Genomic DNA, 18,384 nt, shown 5'->3' with positions numbered 1-18,384 from the left:
GAGCTTTCCAGAGTTCTAAAAGGGTGCCGATACACAAAGAGAGTCATGAATCTCGAGACGTTACGTGTGCCACAACTGGTGCAGGTTTGTACCGAATTGGGAATCGATTTAAAACAAGCCAAACGAAAGCCACATATCATCAAGCTCATTCGGGAAGCAGAGATTAACGATGAGGAGCTGATGGAGTTTTTGCAAACACTCAGAGAGAGGGAGAGCTGCGAGAGAGAGGAACGAGAACGAGAACACGAGAGGGAGAGAGAAAAGCGAACTCAGAAGCTAGAGCTAAAGAAAGTGAACTTGAGCTCAAGAAACTGGAGGTCGAGTCTCCGAATCAGGCAGCAGCTAGCCTTGAACCGGCAAAAAGGTTCAAGATGAAAGATCTTCTTCAGCCATATAAGTTGGGCGAGGACATCGGCTTGTTTCTCGTAAATTTCGAAAGAACATGCGGGAAAGTGCACTTCCTCCGCGAGACATGGCCCCATAAGCTACTGACGCTACACCCTTGCGAAGCGGCGGACGTAATAGCGCGCTTAACAAGAGAGGACGCCGACAATTACGACCAAGTAAAGGCCGCGCTTCTCAAGAAGTATCGCTTGTCCACGGAAGCATTTCGCCAACGCTTCCGTCAAGCATCTAGGAAGCAATCTCAATCGTGGCCAGAGTTCGCATATAACTTGAAGGCAGATTTGATAGAGTGGCTAAAGAACGCCGGGGCACACGGAGACCACGATAAGGTGGTCGAGTGTGTTGCAACGGAGCAGTTCTTCCGGGAGCTCCCCGAAGCCGTGATGTCCTGGGTTCAGGACAGGCTCAGCGAGCCTAATCTCCTGAAGGCCGCGGAGCTCGCGGAGGAACACGCGATGAGAAGAGGCCTGCAAGGTGATAGCTCAGACAAGGCGCAGAGGGACAAAGAGGGTAAGAAAGCTTTCTGGTCGAAGAAGAACGAGGTGGGAAAGCCGTTCCCAAGACGGTTCGCTAGCGAGGGGTCTTTCCAGAAACCTAAAGAAAAGGAAGTCGAGGTAGCGAACAGGAATGTTGGCTACCAGCCGAAACCAAACATCGAAAGCAGCAAGGTCATCGAAAAAAGTAGACCATCTATTTGTTTCAATTGCAAAGAGCCGAGCCACTTTGCGGCCAGCTGCACAAAGAAAGTGGCTTTCCACTATGTCCGTGACAGCGAAGACAACGAGAGGCTGTTAGAGCCCTACTCGCGACAATAGCTAGTAAATGGCAAAGACTGCCGTGTGTTGCGAGACTCAGCCGCGACAATGGACGTCGTTCACCCTACGTACGTGCGACCAGAGGAGTACACTGGAGACTGCGCTTGGATTCGACAGGTGGTAGAAGAGCAAAGTGTTTGCTTGCCTATTGCTAAAGTTTCTATCTCGGGACCTTTTGGAGTCCTAGAAACCGAAGCGGCAGTCTCCAACAGACTTCCCTTGCCGTATCCGTACCTCTTTTCAAATACGTCTGAAGAGATGTTGCAACAGAGAGGGTTGAGCTTCGCGAACGAAACAGTGTTGGCCCTGACGCGCTCGAAGGCACGTGCTCTAGCGAGGCAGCTGAGCTATAACTCCGTCGAAGAGGCTTCCCTCCCGCTGAGTCGGGAGACAAGCCTAGAGTGTCGGGGGAATTTGCCGAATCACAGCACCAGAACACCGAGCCAGGGACGGAACGGGGAGAGCAGACTGCCGATCATGAGAAAGAAGACGGCATACTTCTCTCACCGGCTTCCACCAGCTTTCAGGCTTTAGCTAAACTGGATAGGCCGACGCTTATTTTCGAGCAAAAAAATGATCCATCCCTGAAAGATATCCACGGAAGTAAGAAGGAAGGCATAGCCAGGAAGAACATCTCGTTTCAAACGAGATCAGGCGTGCTCCACCGGCAGTACCGAGACCGAAAGGGAAAGTCGTTCGACCAGCTTGTCGTTCCCCGTAAGTACCGAGCGGACTTGCTCCATCTCGCCCACGATTGCTACTGGTCAGGACATCTTGGGATAAAAAAAAACAAGGCGCGACTGACGCAGGAGTGCTACTGGCCGGGATGCTGGAAGGATGTCGAGGGATTTGTGAAGACCTGCGACGCATGCCAGCGTGTCGGGAAATCTACGGATAGGCAGAAAGCCCCTATGACACTGGTTCCAGTAATTACTGAGCCATTTCGCCGTCTCGTGATCGACACCGTTGGACCACTTCCTCAGACGCAGTCGGGGTACCGGTATATTTTGACAGCTTTGTGTCCGGCCACAAAGTTTCCAGAGGCAGTTTCACTGAAGGAACTGTCCTCGACTAACGTGATGGACGCTCTTTTGTCCATCTTTTCTAGGGTGGGGTTTCCAGCAGAAATTCAGAGCGACCAGGGAAGCGTCTTCACTAGCTTACTAACTACCACCTTTTTCGAGAAGTGTGGTATAAGGCTAGTTCACAGCTCCATCTACCACCCACAATCGGGCAGCGTGGAAAGGCTTCACTCGGTGATGAAGCGCGTTCTGCGCGCTCCTGGTGTGGAGCGCAGAAGGGATTGGGAAGCCTGTCTCCCAGCGGCGATATTCGCTCTTAGAACTGCACCTCACGAGACGACGGGGTTTAGTCCCGCGGAGCTAGTGTACGGAAGGGCTTTGAGAACACCGCTGCGTATGCTTCGAGAATCCTGGGAGGATCAAAAGGAAAACCCAACGGTCGTCGAGTACATTCTGGAGTTGTTGAATCGGCTAAATAAGGCAATGGGGATCGTGGAAAGGAACGCGAAGACCGCACAGAACAGGGCAAAAGCCTATTATGACCGATCAGCCCGGCTGCGAACTTTTGAGGTGGGCGACAAGATCATGCTTCTTGTTCCCTGCAGAAAGAACAAACTTGACGTTCAATGGGAAGGCCCAGCCAGGGTTCTGCAGAAGCTGTCTGACACAAACTACGCAGTTGAGCTAGAAGGGAGGCGGCGAAACACGCGAATTTACCACAGCAACCTCATGAAGCCTTACAAAAAACGCGAGGTTATTGTAAACTTAACTCTGAACGCGCCAGAGGAGATGCCGTATGAGATCCCCTTCCTCAAAGGTGACGGATGCTTCACTGTCGAAGAGCTCTGCGCAAAAATTATAATTCATGAGAAACTCCAGCCCGCTCAGATTGCAGATCTAGCCCAGTTGATCGCGGAGTTTCGAACGACCTTTTCAGATAGACCAGGAAAAACGACCTTGGTGGTCCACGACATCGAGCTAACTGTCAATCAACCGGTTCGTTCTAGGCCGTACAGTGTATCTCCAAGACAAAGGGAGATAATGGAAAGAGAGATCAAGCGCATGTTGGGGCTCGGGGTTATTGAACCCGGGGACAGTGACTTCACATCGCCCCTGATCCTTGTTGAAGCACCAAGGAAAGACCCTGGGCCCTGTATCGATTACAGAAAGCTAAATGCTATCACCCGGGATCAAACCTACCCGATCTCGAACATTGAGGAAAGGGGAAAGGTAGTTACCGGAGCAAGGTTTATATCGACGTTTGACCTAGTGCGGGGCTACTGGCAGGTCCCTCTTACCGAACGGGCTAGCCGGTACGCCGCGTTTATTTCTTTCGCAACTTCGCCCTCCCCTAACTGGATGAGGTGGCTATTTTATCGGATTCCTGGGAAACCCACGTGGAAAACCTTCGCGCGGTTCTAGAACGGCTTCGCCAGGCGGGACTTAGCGTCAAGCCCGAAAAATGCCAGCTTGAGAGAGCTGAGGTCAGCTATTTGGGCCATGTGATCGGACAAGGTTGTCGCCGGCCCTCTGAGGTTAAGACTGCTGCAGTCGCAGAGCACCGGCGTCCCAAGACGAAAACAGAAATATGTGCATTTCTGGGGCTTTCTGGTTACTATCAGCACTACAAGAACTATTCGCACATAGCAAGCCCGCTCACCAACGTCCTCAGAAAATCCGAGCCGCAAATAGTTCAATGGGACGAAGCAAAGGAACGTGCGTTCAACTCGTTGAAGGAGGCGCTAACAAAGGGGCCGGTGCTGACGGCACTAGATTACCCGAGGGAATTCGTAGTGCAGTGTGACGCCAGCGATCGCGGGGTCGGAGCTATCCTGAGTCAGACCGATGATGAGGGGAACGAGCGGCCGGTACTCTACATTAGTCGAAAGCTCTCCACACGCGAAGACGCTTATAGCGCCTCAGAGAAGGAATGTGCATGTCTCGTTTGGGCCGTTCAAAAGCTTTCATATTATCTTTCAGGCACCAAGTTTGTCATTGAGACAGATCACTATCCATTGCAGTGGCTACAAAACATGTCCCCCAAAAATGGCCGCCTCCTTCGGTGGAGCTTGATCCTTCAGCAGTACAATTTTGAGGTAAAGCACAGAAAAGGACAGCTTAATGGAAACGCAGATGGGCTCAGCCGTAGCTTTTACCGAAAAGGGCGAGCCTTGATGAGTGGCGGCGAATTTTTGGAAATTCTCCGGTGAAAAATTCTGTTGTGACTCGCTAGGCGCGTTCAGAGAAATGACTATCTCGGTGAGCCGGCTGTAGTGGGGGCAATTAATTGTTTTGTCGTTGTTGTTTTTTTTTGTTTTTTTTTTACGGGTGACCGTTGTATCCAACTTTTCAGCTTACAGTATTTCTAAGCTCTCTAGTTTATCTTCGTAGCACAAGGGCTTTGAGGAGAATTGATGAGCTGCTTGTTTATTTTGTGATGGTCTGGCGGACTGAGGGAGGGGGCTGTGTGTTCATCGGCGCGGGGTTTTGTCTGGTGTTGTCTTTCCGTGTGTCTACCTCTTCCCAGGTTGAACGAGTGCCCGAACTCCTGCCGAGAACCCCAGAGCGAAACCGCGTCTCTCGGAAAAGCGGTTGCTAACTGCTCAACCTCAAAACGCTCTCCCGGTCGCCGGAGGAGCTATTGTGAAAGGCTACGACACACCCGTACCACGTTTACGAGAGCGGCGCGTGCCCCTGGCTCACGTGGACCAAACCACGCTCTCGCACCGACCGGCAGCTCGTGCGGGAGGTTTGGAGAACTCGGCTCTCGAGGCAACCTTTGTACAAGCTGGGTGTCCGTGTCTGCTTGTCCGTGTGGATGACTCTTCAGCGAGCGAGCCACCACGCCGAGAGACCCGCCACAAACTTCTTCGGCATTGGCTGGCCGTTGGCCCACGAACTTCTTCGGCATTGGCTGGCCGCTGGTACACGAACTTCTTCCGCATTGGCTGCAGAGGACCACGTAGGCCCCTGCGATTGGGCAAGCCAGTGGACGGCGAGATGGCGAGGCGGATATATAAAGAAAGGACACCCGTGAACTTGTTGTGGTACGAACACTGAAACGATGTTGTAATTAATGTAAATATAGAGTGATCTGTTTTGCTGAGCTTGTCGCCTCCCGGCTCCTCGATCCTGTCTCCTACCCGGCACAAGGTAGTGTCGCCGGGCTGGGAGCCTTCGCCGGAACCCTCAATCACGACAATACTTGATCATGGTTCATATATAAAACAACCCGGTTTAGAATATAAAATACTGCAGCAATGATTCGGGCTCAAACTGCATGCGGATCCAGATACGGCACACACAACCAATGACAGTCGCATGGTACGGTTTTGAACATGCCGTACACAAGAGTTTGTCCAAAGGTCATCGCAGGTACGGTGAGTTCTGGTGACAGCCGGTGTAATATTTCGCAATGAACTCTTATCATTATTAAAGGTGCATCTCTGATCACCTGAGGGCGCCGCAGGATTTGGCACGCTAGTCCCTTAACGAATATACGGTCGAGCTGAATGCTCTGGATTGCTAAGCGTTGCTAATCTGGTGGTAAAAGCTGCGACCCGCTAGATTTGGGTGTCATCAAACGATCCTGAGACCAGCTTGGTATCGCTAAATCTTTAGGTGGGATGATGGTAAATGTTTGAAGCTCGCAGGCCGTGCTAAATTTTGGACCATCATAAAGGTACCAAGTGGTATTGCTAAATAATGGGACCAAGCGTAAATGTTTGAGGATCACAGGCCGTGCTGCACCCAGCAAATGTTGGGATAGGCGTCATCTAGTATTAGAACTTTGAAGTGATCATTGATAAATTTGGTGATATCTGGGGCTAAAAACTTCGACCCACTAAATTTGGGCGTCAGGTGGCGGGTCCTTAGCACCCGTGGAAAGCTGGGTCCAGCTGAATTCGAGGTTTGGGTAGTGTGTAAAACTTTGAAGCTCACAGACCGTGCTAAGTTGAGACCCAGCGTAAAGTTTTGAAGTGGCACTGATATATGTGGGGGGCTGGCTTCAGAGCGTAAAAGTCTGAAATGGTGCTGATAATATTTGGGCCCTTCGCGCAAACCTTTGAATAGGCCCAGCAAATTGCGGGATATTCGCCATCTAGTGTGAAAATTGTGAAGTGGTCCTCAATACATTGGGTGACATATGGCGGTAAAAGCATCGACCCGCTAAATTTGGCGTTATATCACGATGCCTAAGCACGGACGTGCCCCTGTTGTTATTGCCATCGCCATCTGTAGGTAAAAGTTTAAATATCCGCCCAGGCATGCTCTTCCTTGCTTGACTATAACGAATTAGCTTGGGGCCGTGCGTCGAAGATAGGGCCTGAAGCGATCCGTGGATAAAAAGTTCAAGTATCCACCCCAGGGTTCTTTTTTTCTAGTTGACTAAAAATATAAAAGTGGAGTTGTGTGTGTGTGAGATCGAGCGTGGCGCCATTCCTTGATAAAAAGTTCAACTAGCCACTCAGGTGTTTTTTTTTTTAATATTAAAGGACTAAACGGAAAATCGTGGAGCTGACATTGTGAGAAAAATCTCAGGTACGGAGAGGGGACGCATCCATACGCTCCTTATATTGGGACAAACATAGAGTTGATTTTTATTTTTTGTTTCCAGATAGTTTCTTGACTTTTAATACTTATAGACTAAAAAAATGTCAAAGCAAATATTGAAAACATGCATGTCAATTTAAAAGACCATCTGAAAGACTCTGTAAAGTGTTAAATGTTATGGTGTACAGCAAGTAACAATAGCCAAGAAGGGACAAGAAAAAGTTGGGTTCCGAAATTATAACATTCAACTGCATATTAACAAAGCAACTACTTAAAAACACCACAAAAGAAGACATTTAGCAACGCCCACTTCAAAATAAAACTAGATAGATACAAACGTTTCGAGCCACGTGTACAACATGTAACAATGGAAATAAAGAGTCGCCAAACAGGGTAAAGAAAGAGTTGGGTTAATCCTTGTTAATATAGAACCGCATATTAACAAAGCAACTATTTACAAACATTACAAGAGAAGTCATTTCGAGGCACTTACTTTAAAATAAAATTAAATATTTACAAACGTTCCGAGACACGTGTTAATTCTCAATGAGAGCCACCTCAAGGCAGCACATTTTGCTCTAATGATCAGGTGTCGAGCTAAGTAGTTTAACCAACTTTCTACTGTGGTGATCGGACAGCGCTTTGTGAGATAGCCTGCTCTTTCCGCGGTATAATCGACGAGACTCTCTGAGTACTAGTAGAAGGGATCTTTCATATGGCAGTGTTTTGAAGTACTTTAAGTACATTGTACTTAAAGTACTACTTCAAGTATGTTTAGTGAACTTGTACTTTACTTGAAGTACATTCTCTGAGTACGTACTTGTACTTTACTTAAAGTATTTTTTCTGGTACTTTCCCAGGAAAGAAGAATTACCGACATCAAAGTACGTTCCCCAAATTTGGTTTTGTTAATTTTGTGCCACGAAATGATGCTCTGTCAACTCCAAAGAAATACTGGAAGGGATATTCTACTCTCACCAGAAACGTGAGCAGACGTTGCACCGCTCCGTTTGTTCTGGGAGTGGCTTTCCCGTAGGTTTTTGAACTCGCTACTTCGCGGTCGGTCAGCGCAAGCGAGGAGGTTTAAAATATTAGTAGAGCAAAATTAATCATAATGTAGCACCTGAGACTGTGGTGCGGAAAAATTGAAATTCCAGGTCAAAGAAAAGGACAACATGCAGAGGAGAACGTCACAATGCTTTGAGATATTTTCTTTTGTCTTTTCCTTCGACTTAAAAGTTCCTTAATTTTTTCGCACCCCAATCTCAGGTGTCACATTACGAATAATTATCACCAGCTCACTTGCATACTCAATGTTTTTTTCATTAAGGAGAGGACACTACTGTATGAGAGGATTGCTTACGAAAGATACGGGGCTGACGCTCTCTCTTAGTACATTTAACCCTCTTGGGTGCAACAATCCACTGCAAGCGGCGCCAAATTCAGAAGAGGGACTTATGAATTTGGCTCCATTCCTGAAAATAACTACACTCTGGCCACTTGACTTTATCGGATATTCGCTGCTGTTTTTGAAAATAGGTCATGCACATGAGCAATGTATGCCAGCAAAAAAATCACTGTATAGGGGAATGAAAGGGCATAATGAAATATTGAGTTAAAATACTTGTACTCTACTTTGAAGGTACATTGTATTTATAGTACTTTACTTCAAGTACATTGCACCCAGTGTACTTGCTACTTTAATTGAAGTATATCACGTCTCATTTACTTTGTATTTTACTTTAAGTACCTTTTAGATGTACTTTACCCAACACTGACATATGCAGACCATGTAACCACACTGATATTCCAGCTGATACAATAAATCGTCCATCAGATTGCAGAGCTCTTCGGTGAACTCATTTTTGTAACTAGATTTCAGTATTTCGATGGATTATTGCACTTGCTTCAGGTTCCGGATTCCCTTGAGGATTTGTAGCATCATTATAAAGCTCACCGCAGAGTACTCATCCAAGGGGTTGCGACGGGAGCGTGTTTGATCCACTAGATGCACTGATAATAAGTAGCAGGTCTGGAAATATTTTAGAATGGATAAGACAATACTTTGTTGTCCGTAAGGAAAAATCATTAGAGCGTCTTAACACAGACAAAGTAAGCATCATTAACAGCACACTTCCCCGGCTCATACTTCTGCCAGTTTGGGTCACGTTGTGCCAGGCTTGAGCCAAGCTGTCTCTTGCTAGCGCCAGTATGGCCCAATCGTGTGATGAGGAAGTGCACTACTTGATACACAAGCATTTAATGAGCCCCCCCTTGAATATAATTTTATTTTCTAATAAATCTACAGGGTGATTCAAGGACACGCCAGGCTCTTTAAATCGACCGAAAAATTCAGTTTCTTAACCTATCGCGCTACGACTTCGTGCAGCTTCGCCCACGGATGGTGAATTTTTTTTTTTTTTTTGCAAAATTTGCAAAGAGCGAATTTACCTGAGGTAAAAGTAAAGAAAGAAAAAGGCTTAGCTCCTATGGAAACACATCGAAGCCACCGGTCTTCAAACAACACGGCGCCGTTTCGCACGGGAGACAAGAGATGGCGCAAGCGGTCGCGACGCCAACTGCCGCCAACGAACGAGCATACACTCTTAAGAAAAAAAGGAGGAAAAAGGTAGAAACAGCGACTGTTCTTCCAGCGACTGTTCCTTCTCCGGAGAAGGGAGGAACGGAAGTTCAGATGAAAGGAGGAGGTAATTTCTCCTTGTTCAGTTGGCGCACGGGTAAAACATCGCGCTACTGACCAAGTGGTCAATGGGTCAATCCCCAGAGGACCAGATTTTTTTTTCTTTTTCGTAAAGGTTTTTTTTTTTTTTATTTAACAAAATACACATAAACAAACCCAGAACGGTGAAAGGAAAATTAAAGTCCTCATTATTCACCGAGACGTTTTCCTCCTTCTCCAGGCAGACGGGAGAAAGCTATCGCCCTTCCGACTCATCTTCTTTCGGTATCGTTCATCGAGCACATCGCGCACTTTGTTTAATAAATTAATGTTGAGTTGATTGAGCTTCAGCGGCAGCGAAAGCCGCCTGTAATTCCGTCTTCTAGTCCAAACACGCAGAACATTTCAGTTGCATTGACGTTTTTACCACTAATTTTATCAAACGAGCTAACGAAGCCGCTAGAAACAGCGAAATTCCGGAGCAGTGCCAGCAGCGCTACATACACTGGGTAAGACGGCCGTCTCCGATTTGCGGGACACACGCGGAACTACGGTAGCGAAACCACGAGGAACTGTGTCCACGTTTTCGACGTTATGGAAATCGCGGGAACTGCGTCCGAGGCAGGCAGGTTTTCCTGCCGGCTGCCTGGGTGCCTTCCGTGCTGAGTTCGGTTCCTGTTTTCCCGTGCCGAGTGCCAACCGGCGTTCAACGTGATTAGGCAGTTTTAGTAGACCGAGTTTCCCGCACCGCTAGCCCTCCGCTACGAAGAAACCGCCACTGCGCCTGCGCGCCGATGGCCTTGGCTGTAGAGTTCCGGGTAGCGGAGGGGCATAGCGCAGCAGGAAACAAGGTCTACTAAAACTCGCTATTCTGTATTTCTGCGTGTCAATAACATCGTCAACGTGGTTCTGTATTTATGCGTGCCAGCGACATCGGGATGGCAGTGTTGTGGGTTGTGAACAGAAGACTCGAATTATCGCCGATGTGACCGTGTGTTCGCGTATCAGTGCTGTAACAACAAGATGAGATCACGTAAACTGTCGGGCATTGATGCCGCTGGTGGGGCCGTGATCCGAGGGGGCGGGGTGTCGCAGGATGACATTCCGCTTTACATTAAAGAGTTTAAAACCACTTGAGGGATTAGGTGCAGTCGATCGACCTTTGGAGAGTCATGTTGGAACGCTGGTCTGAACGGTAAGCTCCTATCGTACAGTGGCCAATGTCACTGTCGGTCCCCGAGAGCGATTGCGCTCTGGGGAAAAGACTGAACAGTACGAAATTATGACGGAAAGTACTATCGGGGAAATATGAAATGCGAAGAGAGGAGCGCGTGGCTCGCGGTACAGGCTGCGCCACCTGGAAGTGTGCCTAGGGGCGAGGGTGCGTGGTCTACTCCGATGTGCTCACGCCCCTCGCTCAGCGCTCCCCAAGCTTCGGCAGCGCGCCTCTTAGTACGCTGAAAGCTATCACCGCTATCTTTGCTGGCTCAGCGCGTGCGGTGCGAAGAAGCTCGCCGCAAGCGCCCAGCGAGCCAAGATAGCGGTGATAGGTTTCAGCGCACTGAGATGCGCACTGCCGAAGCTTGGACAGCGCAGAAGGAAGGGCGTGAACACATCGGAGTAGGCCACGCACCCTCGCGCCTAGGCTCACTTCCAGGCGGCGCAGCCTGTACCGCGAGCCACGCGCTCCTCTGTTCACATTTCATTTTTCCCCGATAGTACGTATATTTACAATGGAAGTTTAGCATTAAAAAAAAAAACAGGTAAAAATCGAGAAACAAAAAACGCTGCCCTTATTTTACTGTTTAAATATATTACGGTTCCTGTAGAAACTGTACTCCAAGCGGCACGCTGGGATGAGCGCTATAAGTTTTCGAGCTCGCAACGGCGTAGCTCCGTACACTTAACACCTGCCGCAAGTCGCGGCTTTGACTGCATTCAAGTTGATCGAAAAGCGATTTCTCAGCCCGTGAAGCATCAATTCCAACTGAGTGAATATCCGCTCTACAGAGATTAATTCAAGACTGCAATTGCGGCCGTGCGCGAACAGCACAAAAAGAAAAAACAATCACCACAATAGAAATACTGGCTACGAAGGGCCGTGCGGGAAAAAAAACTCATGGCTTGGAGCCACATTGGAGCGGCTCGATTTATTGGCTTTCAAATAATTACGGCATGATCGAGCGTTTTCTTTTTAATAAGAGATTCATCCCCTGAGCCATTAAAAATAGTCTCAGATGTACGACATTGCTAGAAAAAAATGAGCGTGTTCGGAATATTTTTTATTGCTTAGGGAGTCACCGAAAAATTCCGTACGTTCTAAGCGACCAGTATAAAAGACGGAAACGAAGAGCTCGAGAGTAGTGATCGGGGTAGTGTGCTGTTCTATTGATGTTTGCATGTGCGATGCATGTGAATACACTCAATATATGTTCACCTGGTGCTTTTAGCGTGCGTAACGTGTCTACATGTGTTGGAGGTTCCCGAAAAAAGGAAACGCAATTGTGGCGTAAGAAAATAAAAATATTTTTTTTTTTGTAAAACATGAATTGGGCGCTACTTAGCGCCACCTAGCCTAGCTACTTGCGATTACTCTGCTTGACCGTGCCATCTGGTGGCAAGCGATTTAACAACCTTTTACGCTACGGGGCTACGCCATAATTTCGTGTTACCGTGCTGAGGTAAGTCAAGAGGTTGCTTCGGATTTGCTTCTTTTTTTTTTTTTTTGAGAGCGGCTTTTGGTTTTGCGGGCGAATGATTTTCACTCCTTCGTGATGTGCGGTTGACGCAACCGTTGACGAAGGAATTGTGGCTCGAGGAATAGCAAAGGTAAGACATAAAGTGCGCGAAGTGGGTGCCGGTTGTCTCCGTTGAACGTCGCAGTGCTGACGATGAGAAGACTGAGTGACTGCATGCTTTCGAAACATAAGTTTCTTTACCTGCAGGAATAAACTTCGGAAACAAATACAGTTCGCGGAAAGTTCGTGTTACGTTTTTATTTGCTGCTCCTTTCGCTCCGTACAATAAACTTATTGTTCTCGTTAAGCCTTATCGAGCTCGATTTGCTCGATTCGTGGCCGCCATAATGAGATGCAGTCGGCGGAGGAAGTTTTGCTCCCGTGCTTAAGGGACGAAAGTTTCTCCCTTTCTGAAGGAACATATCTGTCAAGAGCGTTCCTCCCTTTAGGGAGGACTATACTGACCCTTTTTTCTAAGAGTGTACGACGCCGAGAGCCGGCGTCTTTAGCAGACAAGGAACTGTAATTCCTTGTTGTTACCGCGCCTGTTTTTTTTTTTTTTCTGCGACTGTCGCGGCCTGCGGAACGTGCGCCACTTTTGAGTAAAAAATATTGTCTGCTGAAGACGTCGGCTCTCGGCGCCGTATGCTCGTTCGTTGGCGGCGTTTGTTGCGCCATCTCTTGTCTCCCGTGCGAAACGGCGCCGTGTTGTTTGAAGACCGGTGGCGTCGCAGCGTTTCCATAGGAGCTAAGCCTTTTTCTATCTTTACTTTTTCCTCAGGTAAGTTCGCTCTTTGCAAATTTGACAAAAAAAAATGCACCATCTGTTTGCAACGCTGCGCAAAGTCGTAGCGCGATAGGTTAAAAAACCGAATTTTGCGGTCGATTTAAAGAGCCTGGCCTCTCCTTGAATCACCCTGTAGATTGTGGTTCGGGGTAATTTTCCTTGTCCTCATCTAATTGATCAGCTCCAGGATGCTTGATCGCATCTCAGCTAACTCCTTAGCAATGGCCCTCACCAATAGTTTAAGATAAAAGAGATGATGAAATAAAAAAAAAGAAATTGATCATCTAAATCTCGTACTGGAAGTGATAGAACACATCTTACCTATTTCTCGTGAGAAACGAGGCGACTACGCAAGTTTACAGCCTTCAAGTTATAGCAAAAGAACTTCGTTAGTTTCAAGCACCAAACCCTCAGACGTTGACTACATCCTGTTAGGAAGGGGTTGGGCTACAAGATTTATATTCCAGACTAGTTTCTCGAACTGCCTTGACACGGAGAACGTGTGTACATAACATTCCTACCATGAAGAAATAATAAAGTGATCCATAATAGGTCTGCCTTTCTGATGGGAGTCTATCACAACTAAGAGCCAAAATGGTAATGGTTTTGAATACACTTTCTGCAAAGAAGAATGTAGAGTATTAAAAAATATGTTTCCGTTTTAATTCGTAAGCGAGCCTTGGTATCACTAATTCGAAACTTAGGCTAAAGGTAATTATTGACTTTTAATGGAACAAGTGCCTGAGCTGGTAATATAATTCAGCATCGTTCTCTAAAAATGGCACACAGTTAAGGAAAACGCAACCATTGTCTTGTCTGTTAACATGGATTACAATTTTAGCTTGGAACAAGCTTAGGTGCTTAGTGAGCTTTATATGCGCCTTCTAATATGCTCGGGAGAATGTAAGTGGTGCCAAAACTTTACTCTCCGTTAATTGTTTGATTCTCGGTTGTAAAAAGTTCTAACGAATCTCAGATTACTATGTGAGAAACTTCGAGGAGCTGAAGCAGAAAGACGAATTTTACCTCTCGAGGACCTTGTGTGCGTGGGAATAGAAATTAAAAAAAAAATTGTATTAACAGAGATTGGCACAATCAATAGTCGTTTTCAGGACACAGGGGTATGATTGATCCCTCGGAATTTATACCAAGCGGCTTACGAAATGACGAATCGCTGGCTGTGAAATAACACCTGCGTCACTTCTGTGCATCAATAATAAAAAAAGACGAGACTGAAAAAAAAAAAAAAAGCGAGCGAGCGGAGCGTCAAGTGTTTCGTTTTTTTGGGACACGTGTAAAAATTAGGATTTATCGTAGAGTGACAGTCGGGTCTGCGTCCGGGAATCGGGGAACGTGCGTCTCTCTTGCGAGACGTCCTTAGAAGCGCGTCTGCTCTATATTTTTTTTTTTCATTTGTCGCATATTAACAAAGCAACTATTTACAAACATCACAAGAGAAGACATTCAGCAACACCAACTTCAAAACAAAATCAAGTATTTACAAATATTTTGAAACAGGTGTTTAATTCACGATGAGAGCCACCGTGGCGGGGGGGGGGGGGGGGGGTCTTATAATCAAGCATCAAGCTAAGTATAGTTCTACCAATTTTCTTCTGAGGTGATCGGACAGCCCCCATGAGATAACCTGCTCTTTCTTTGGCATAATCGACGACACTGTATGAGTACTCTTAGATGGGATCTTTCATTATGAAGACCGTGGAACCATAGTGATATTCCAGCTCATAAAATAAGCCTTTCAGTAGGTTGCAGAGCGCTGCGGTGAACTAATCATTGTATTAATATTGTCACCGGTGGTAGTCAGAAAACAATAAAAAAAACAGAAAGAAATAAACGTTTAATGTGGCGAACTTGTGCCAAAAATAAAAGGGTACAAAAGATAATAACAGAGCGTCGCGGGCGTCGAAGTCGGCGTAACAGCAGAGTCGAACGCTGGGGCGAGACTGAATGCAGGTCGCCACGCGGAGCCCCTTATGTACACCTGTGGGCTTCTGGAATAATAGGCGTAGAAGGTTCGGCGTGTAGAACATTCTAACCTCAAACAAGCAACATGGTTCTCGAATTTATCAGAATATTACTTTACAAAATCAACAAAAATGCGCCTCCGGGGCCAGGAATCGAACCCTGGCTTTTCTCGAGGGAGGCAGGCGCGATAACCGTTAGGTCACGCGCGCGCTGCCTACTTGGCCAGCGGCACGCGCGGCAATATCTTCATCATTTAGATTTTCACTATATTTTATAAGTTTCAAATTCAGTCTGTTGATTTGATTGATTGTTTCGTTGGGCGTGCTTTTTAAGAAAATATATCCTGGCACCATCGCACTCACTGGGCGTCGGGATTATCCAAAGTTTATTAGTATGACTACTTACGGCATCGGTTCAAGCAATCCCTGATTTACTCATATTTAAACGACTCATAGAGGGTCTGGGGTATCATCACGACAATCGAGATTGTATAAGCTTTCCTTTCAATATAGTTGCACGTAAAATTGGAATGGCTCTTGTTTTGCTAGGACACTGATAATAAAGGGAAACAGGGGCACGTCCGTGCTAAGGTACCGTCAGATGACACCCAAGTGCAGTAGGTCGAGGAGTTTGTTACCAGATCTTACCAAGTTTATCGAGGGCCCCTGCAAAGTTGTAACTCTAGATGGCGGCTATCGCGTAATTTCCTGGGCCTGTTCAAAGGTTTACTGGTTGGGCTTGAAATTTAGCAGGACCACTTCACAGTTTTACGCGCTGGGGCAAGACCACAAATTATGGCAGTGCCACTTCGAAACTTTACGCTGGGTCTCAACTGAGCATGGTCTGGGCGCTTCAAATTTTTACCGTCCCCCCAACCACCGAATTTAACTGGAGCCAGCTGGCCACGCGTGCTGAGGACCCGTCAGCTTACGCCCAAATTTAGTGGGTCGCAGCGTTTACCACCAGACGTGACCAGATTTAGCGATGAGATCTTCAATGTTCTAAAACTAGATGACGCCTATTCCCAATTCTCTGGGTCTAGCATGATGTGTGAGCTAAAACATTTTACGCAGGGCCTCAATATTTAGCAGTACCACTTTAAACCTTTATGATGGGCTCAAATTTAGCACGGTCCGTGAGCTTCAGAGTTTTACCATCACCCCAGCTAAATATTTAGCGATACGCAGCTGGTGCTAAAACACTGTTTGATGACGCTAAATTTAGGGAGTCGAAGCTTTTACCACCAGATGTCAGCAAATTTAGCGAAGAGCACTTCAAAGTTCTAGCACTAGATGCACCTATCCGGAAATTCACTGGGTACAGTACGGTCAGTGAGCTTCCAAACTTTGCGCTGGGCTCCTACAGTTAGCAGGGCCAATTTAAAGCTTTACGCTAGGCCGAGATTTAGCACGGTCTGCGAGTTTCGAAGCGCTAGCGTCTTCCCACCCCCAATTTAGCGAAAGCCAGCTGGTGCTAAGGAACTGCCACATGACGCCCTAATTTGGCAGGTCAAAGCTTTTGCCACCAGACTGGTAACTTTTAGCAACCCAGAGCATTCAGCTCCGCCGTATACTCGCTGGCGGACCAACGTTCCAAATCCTGTAGTAGTCAGCTCTCAAGTCAACACATGCCTGCAGGAATGGCAACTGATTGATGGCGTTTATTTATTGATTTCTACACCCTCGACTTACGCGTTTATTTTTTTAACCAGGTTACAAAGGCCAAGTACCTGGACAGCTTTAACACGTGATTGAAATTGCACACGTGCACGACATCGGATAACTAGTACGAGATACGGTGACAACGAAGCGCTGTGCCGTAAGCTCACAATAAAGAAAAAAAAAGCTGTGCTGGTGGCATAATCAGTAAAGTGCCAGAATACTGTGCGTGAGGTGCCTGGGTTCATGCCTAGTCGACGCAGAGTAACTTTTAGCGAATAAAACATTTATTGAGCAGCGACTCACGTGATATCACATGACGCCAGCCTAGAGTACTTTGTCGGATGCAACTTGAACCCGGTGATATCACCACTTGATGTCTCCGGCTTCAAGCTGCAACCCGGTAACATCACGTGATCACCGACATAAATGGCAAGCCGGTGACATCACGTGGTGATGTCACCGGGTTGTCATCACGTGGTGATCACGCGATGGAAGCGGTTGTCATGACATCCGCTAGGATTGACAGCCCCCTGCTAAGTACCTTTCCCACAAATACGGACGTGACTTCACACCTACATCGCGTACGTGACGCGGTGAGCGGGGACATGAATGAGCTCCGTTTGATGATTGGCCAATGACCTGTGGGTGGGGACATTTATATGGGTTATCGCTGTGGGCGTGTCCATCGATCACTGCGTCCTGTCATTGGTCACTTGGGTGGAAAAGGAATAGATGCCCCGTCCTGCTGTGCCGGGCCCGTGATTGATCGAGGCCGGGTTTGGCCCGTTCCCCTGCGCTGTGATTGGTACGTGGCCGAGTTTGAAAAATTTTCCTAATACTAGAATGGCTATTGGCAAATCGAAGTCGACGAGCGAATCTGTGAGAAGACGACTTTCGTCACGACCGGTGGATTGTACGAGTTTAAAATGATGCCTTGGGGACTTTTCGATGCACCTGCTACATCTCAACTTGTCAGGAACACGGTGCTATCAGGTCTAAAATGACAGAGCTCCTTGTCTACCTAGACGATGCTGTTGTGTTTCACGGGATTCCGACGAGCACCTGAGACGCCTTCGAGCTGCACTGCAAATGACCAAGACCGCTGGACTCGCCCTCAAGCCGACGAAATGCCGTTTCGCCTATGACGAACTGAAGTTCTTAGTCCACGTCGTGAACAACGGTGTTCACCTTGGCATCAAGAAGACGCCCGCCGTAGGCGCATTTTCACCACCGTCGCGCAAGAAGGCCTCTAGAAGATTCCTTGGTCACTGTGCCTATTATAAGCGCTTTGGTCAAGATTTCGCCAAGCTTTCTGCGTCGTTCACGCATCTTAGAAAGCACGCTGTAAAGCTCCAAGGGGAAGAAGAACAACAGCGGACACTCAACGACCTCAAGCGGAGACTACTGACACCACCGATTTTCGGTCATTTGGACCAGTTCGCAGAAACGGAAATCCCCACTGACATAAGTAATACCGGGGTTGGTGAGATACTGGAGGGTACGGAGCGAGTGATCGCTTATGCAAGTCGTACGCTGTCTAAGGCGGAGTGTAACTACTCAACAACAAAATAAATGAATGCCTTACTATCGCCTGGGCGATAAAACATTTTTCCCCGTACGTATTCGGCGAGGTTTTCTCTCCAAACAGAACTTGGGGATTAGCAGCCCCGAATGGCTACTGGTGATTCCTAGCAATCTTCGGGCAGAAATCTTCCAAGCGTGCCATGACGACCCGACGG

General features: G+C 47.3%; 1 protein-coding gene across 1 annotated transcript; it reads left to right on the top strand.

The window, feature by feature from the left end:
* The first annotated feature begins 371 nt into the window (after positions 1-371).
* Positions 372-1,220, top strand: LOC120839499. The gene has a single exon (XM_040209777.1). The coding sequence runs from the start codon at positions 372-374 to the stop codon at positions 1,218-1,220; it is 849 nt and encodes a 282-aa protein (XP_040065711.1).
* Positions 1,221-18,384: the final 17,164 nt, after the last annotated feature.

This window comes from Ixodes scapularis, unplaced genomic scaffold (genome assembly GCF_016920785.2).
Source record: "Ixodes scapularis isolate PalLabHiFi unplaced genomic scaffold, ASM1692078v2 PGA_scaffold5__190_contigs__length_132052651, whole genome shotgun sequence".
Classification (NCBI taxonomy): domain Eukaryota; kingdom Metazoa; phylum Arthropoda; class Arachnida; order Ixodida; family Ixodidae; genus Ixodes; species Ixodes scapularis.
Note: the sequence above shows the minus strand (reverse complement) of the source record. Positions and strands in the feature narration are given on the sequence as shown.

Coding starts and splice junctions, on each gene's coding strand:
- LOC120839499 (XM_040209777.1), top strand. CDS start 372: ATGAAAGATCTTCTTCAGCCATATAAGTTGGGCGAGGACATCGGCTTG.